This window comes from Sitophilus oryzae, unplaced genomic scaffold (assembly GCF_002938485.1).
Source record: "Sitophilus oryzae breed Bouriz unplaced genomic scaffold, Soryzae_2.0 scaffold_1536_pilon_pilon, whole genome shotgun sequence".
Lineage (NCBI taxonomy): Eukaryota > Metazoa > Arthropoda > Insecta > Coleoptera > Curculionidae > Sitophilus > Sitophilus oryzae.
In genome coordinates this window covers 243,434-248,565 of record NW_022146210.1, presented here as the reverse complement: position 1 = coordinate 248,565, position 5,132 = coordinate 243,434, and the positions used below count along the sequence as shown (strand labels likewise).

General features: G+C 37.7%; 1 protein-coding gene across 1 annotated transcript; it reads right to left on the bottom strand.

Annotated features, from left to right (window-relative positions):
• Positions 1-2,800: 2,800 nt before the first annotated feature.
• LOC115878900 lies at positions 2,801-4,822 on the bottom strand. Its single transcript, XM_030895510.1, has one exon. It carries the CDS (start codon positions 4,820-4,822, stop codon positions 2,801-2,803), a length of 2,022 nt encoding a protein of 673 aa, XP_030751370.1.
• Between the last annotated feature and the right edge of the window lie 310 nt (positions 4,823-5,132).

The following is a 5,132-nucleotide window of genomic DNA, read 5'->3' as shown; positions in this document are numbered from 1 at the left end:
AGTTCCAAATTTCTTATCCATATCCGTTAGACGTGTTGAAATTTTTGAAAACGTCACCTGTAAGTCTATCTCTAACGCTTCTAATCTTTCGGCAAGAACACTGTTAAATGCGTTTATTGTTTCCATAGAACGAGCTTGAAATTTTATCTCTTCGCGAACTTTCCCTGCTAGTTCATCAGAATATCGTTTGGTCGATACATCGCTCTCTTCTGTAGGGTCTTCAACATTAGTTATTTTTCGATTTTCAAAATCATAATCTCCTTCAGATGTGTGGGACAATTCAGGTTGAGGGTGCACTAACCTTCGCTTGGAAGATAAAGACCATCCGAACTTGTTCATGGTTGAAATAAAAATGCTCAAATATCTAGTATAACACTTTATTTATAGGTTCAACTACACCTAGTTCTAACAATTCTTCAAGAATACTCATTATTTCATTCGTATGGTTTCCGTTTCCTGTTGTTTGAGAAGCATCCAGTTTACTTAATTTATCCACCAACTCGTTGACGTCATCATAATAAAGTTTAGGTTTTTCATTATACTCAAGTAGTGCGGATCCAGATTTAGTTTGCGATCTGGTTTTAGGGATTTTCTGTGCTATATTGCTGGCTGATGAATGTCTAAGTCTTGAACCTTCAAGCGAAGCCGAAGACGCAGCTGTAATCAATGGTTTAACGAAATCCCTATATTTCACAGATTTACTACCTCTCAATTGTCCCAATGGACTAAAATCTCTTTTGTGAACGTTGGTTTGCTTCAATATTTTCTGAAATTGAACTCTATCGTTTTCAGTAAAGTGCATAGGTTTCTTTAGAAATAACAATTCATATAAACCACGATTTCCTTTGTAAATAGAATCGCCTACTCGTATATCACCATTTTGAAGAAAATCCACTTTTTCCGTCCCCATTTTCCAAGTTTCAGTTGGTGCATTATGTTGTAAACCATACGTATGATCTATTTCATCGGAATCTATAAAGTACTTATCGATAAATTCATGTGCTATTTTTGGATACTGATCCAAGTAGCTCTTGTACACTTCAGTTTGTTCTAGAATTGATTTTTGAAGATCTTCGTTAGCATCTTTAAATGCTTGTAGTGATTGTACTTCCATAAAAACATTATCATCATCATCATTATCACTGTTTCCAGACTTCTCCGCAATCATTTCAGTCGGCTGGAATTCAACATACTTTTGAGAACTGCGTTCAGGTTTCGGCTGTTTCTTTATCGATGATGGTGGTGTTATCTTTTCCATCTTTACAATTTCCTCTTCCTTGTTCTTTATTGTTCTGTCTGCGAGTTTATTTAAGGGTATAGTTATAGGTCCCAATATTCTATTTAGAGCTTCATCTCCCTCATCACGTTCTAATTTCAAGGCTAGATGTTTTTTTCGTATATGTCTAGCAGCATTTATAATCTTTCTCTGAACTTCTCGCTCATCTTTTGTTAATATCTTAGGCATTTCGAACCCGATCTGTTTCAATCAGGGCCGTTCCAATCAGGTCCGTTCAATCAGGTCCGTTCAATCAGGTCTGTTTCAATCAGATCTGTTGCAATCGGGTCTGTTACAATCGGGTCTGTTTCAATCAGGTCTGTTTCAATCAGGTCTGTTGCTATCGGATCGTCTGATACTAGGTGTATCCTCGATCAAGGACTCTTACATACTAACCATTAAACTATGTTTATGGTATTATATAGGTATTAAATCTGCTTCGGTAACGGCCTTTGTGAATATCACAGTCTTTAACAATAACAAAGAAATCCATATTTGTCTTTCCAACATTCAGAACATATATCCTTAAACATGTTTATCGACATGTCTGTATTTACGTGATCATCATACACATGCCTAAGATTAGTATCATCTTGCTTGAAAAGTATCAACATATTAGCATTATCTCGAACCAATTGTTTAGGGATCTTTGAATAGGTCTGACAGAGGTAAAACGAGTCGATTGCATTGTGACGACCCATGCAAAAATAATTTCTAATTTTATCTTGTTTCTCACAAGCTACATCATCGAATATGAAGACAGAGTCGGGTTTGGCGTTTACGGGATCCAATACACTATCGTTATCGCTGTATCCGTAGTAATTAACACCTTTAATACGATCCAAAACCTGTTGCAAAAAAATGTGTATTTGTCTTGAAAGAGAGACTTTGAGTAAACATACACGTTCTCAAACCGAAGTCCGTTTGGATCTGTTAAAAGACTTAACATCACATTCGTTTTTCCTGAATTACTGGGGCCACAGATTATAGCCCTTATAGTATTTGGTAATAGATCGCTATGTCGATTTCTAGCATCACCCTGTGCGATATCGAAATTACAAACATCAATATCGATTTTCTGTTTAACTTTTCTCATTTTTTTCACATATATACGATGTTTATTCGATCACGTCTTCAGTTGTAATGAGAACGTCAAAGGGTAAAGGTCTCTTAAATAGGGCTATCAATAAATTACCATTTGAACTTCATTTACCTGGTTACCAGTATTGTGGTCCGGGAACAAAGCTTGCTAAACGATTAGCTAGAGGAGATCCAGGCATAGGGGAGATCGGGGCAAGTTGGCGAAGTAAAATACAAAAGGCTCCAAAACATGAACTAACGGGTTTAAAAAAAAAGATCCCATTTCATCTGTTAGTACATTTATTCAGGTACATAATAAAACATAAAAAACAAAATAAAAGTATACTCTTGAAAAAATATAAAGAAAAAAACAAAAAAGTGCATTTTCGTCAACTTGCCCCAGTACCGGGGTAAGATGACGAGCCTATAGGGGCACGATGACGATTATAAACAAATGTCGCAGGTATATGTGCCATCTTTTTCGTAGGCTGTGCACGACTCGTGCCACCAACTCTCGCACGTGTTACATTGAATCCAGTCTTCTGTAGGAGGCTCAATATAGGATTCCTGGCAGCCAGGACAAAAAATGTCATTAGTTTTCTTCTTCTTTCCTACCTGCTTTTCACGATTTTCTTGAAATACATTTCTCTTGACTTTCACAGAATCAACCTTCCTTCTTTTAATTTCTTTTAAGTTTTTTTCATTGTTTTTTCTTTCCTGTTCTTCTTTGTTGGGTGTTGAGGTGATAACAGAAGCCCTTTGTTTAATTCTTTTGGTAGTTTTTATGGGACGTGTATATTTGGGAAAGGGTCTCATTTCAAGTAGCGTAACTCGACTATCAACATTAGAGATTGTTTGACTGGAGCTGGATGAACTCATAGTGCCAAGAGCTTGTGCTTCATTGTTTTTTGCAGATTTTTTTTGCTGTAGGCCTGAAGGTCCAGGAAGGGACAAATTCATTGACCTTGCCGGCTGATTTTTTTTGGAAAGCAATGGGGGTTCAACATCTGGTGTTTCATAGTTTTTATTCTTTGCAGAATCCATTTTATTCAATCCTGAGGGTCCTGGGAGAATTAAATTCACAAGCTTTTCTGGCTCAGTTTTGTTGAAAACCGCTGGTGGTTTACCATCTTGTATTTCATTGTTTTTTGTTTTGGCTTGATCAATTCTATTTGAGCCTGAAGACCCAGGAACTGCTAGTGGTTCATCGTCACTGCTTAAGAACTCGTTGTCCGCAGTTACGTGCCTCTCACTCACCATAGAAGGCGCAAAATCGGAATCTCCAAAGATTTCAGCATTAAAAGGCTCAATGCCGCAAGCGGAAAAACTTTTTATAGCTGTTCCCACAGTTGCAGCCCTTAGATAAGCTTGCCCGAACAACCTACCAACTTCTTTATCGGTGATTTGTTTTCCCGGGTGGTTTACCAAATAGTTATCACAAGTCTGGCTATAGAAAGTCTTGAGAGGTCCAAAAAACCCAACGTCCAACGGTTGTAGGCGGTGGGTACTGTGCGGGGGTAGTCCCAACATAACCACTCCATTATCCCTACAATAATTGATAGCTTCCAGTGAAGTGTGAGACGAGTGATTGTCAACGATCAACAATACGGGTGTCTCTGTGTTTGGGCGAACAAATTTCACGAAATGTTTAAGGTATAGGACAAAGGCTTCTGTATTCATCCATCCACTGGGTTGAGCTATACCAGCAGAGTTTGGAGGACATCCATTTAAAAGATCTGGTCGCATCCTAACTCTTCCAAAAATAAAAAAGGGTGGAACGTAGCTCCCTTGGGCGTTCATGGCACATACAACGGTGGTGTTTTTTCCACGCTCACCACTAGCAACTTTTGATACTCTCCTAGAACCAGTGGGCGATAAAATCTTTGGCTTTTTATTGGGAACCGTTGATAATCCCGATTCATCTGCATTATAAATGCGGTCAGCAGTAAAATTGTATTTTAATCTAGTTTCTCTAAGTAACTCAAAAAATCTAGTTACTTCAACTTTATTAAATCCGAATAATCGTCCCAGCGAAGTCGACTCTGGGGTCCTAAGACTTATCCTATGTCTACTCATGAACGACTTAAGCCAGTCCGTGCCTGCCAATTTTGTGGTTTTGCAGAACTGATGGTTTATGTTGTTAAGTTCAGCGAATTCGTAGGCTAGTTTTCTAAATTGTACTGATGTAATTCCAAATGCTCTAATACTCAGGTCAGTTAGGTAGGTCACAAACTGAGCTTCCTGAGCATCAGAAAACGTTCTTCTGAATCTCCCACCACTAAGAGGAATTGGTTCGTTGTTATTTTGCTTTTTTATATAACGTCTTAATGTTGCTTCCGGGATTCCATGCTCAATACTGGCAGCATTAACTGACTTATGGTCGTGCAAAATAGAGTGCAACGCGGCAATAAGCACGTCTTCTGACCAAGAGCGTCTATCTGTACGGTGTTTATAAGTTCTTACCATCTAAAAACATCAAAAAATGAATTTAACTAATTTTATACACAGTGGGGCAAGTTGACGAATTCGTCATCTTGCCTCCGTCAACTTGCCCCAGGAAACATTTTTTAGAAAACAGCAAAAATTAAATTATTAATTAAGTGAAATTAGGTTGTATCTTACCTTCTAATATTTAAAATGTCCACAATAATCAAGATTAACTATGAAAGGGGCTTCTATTTTTCTTTAAACCTGCGAAATTGCTTATTTTCTGGAGCTGGATGTTTACATCTAACAGGTGTGAAAAGCGGTTATGATTTTTTAAACCCGATGCAAA

What these genes read in the sequence shown, in the direction of transcription:
- LOC115878900 (XM_030895510.1), bottom strand. Translation starts at nt 4,822, where the DNA reads ATGGTAAGAACTTATAAACACCGTACAGATAGACGCTCTTGGTCAGAA.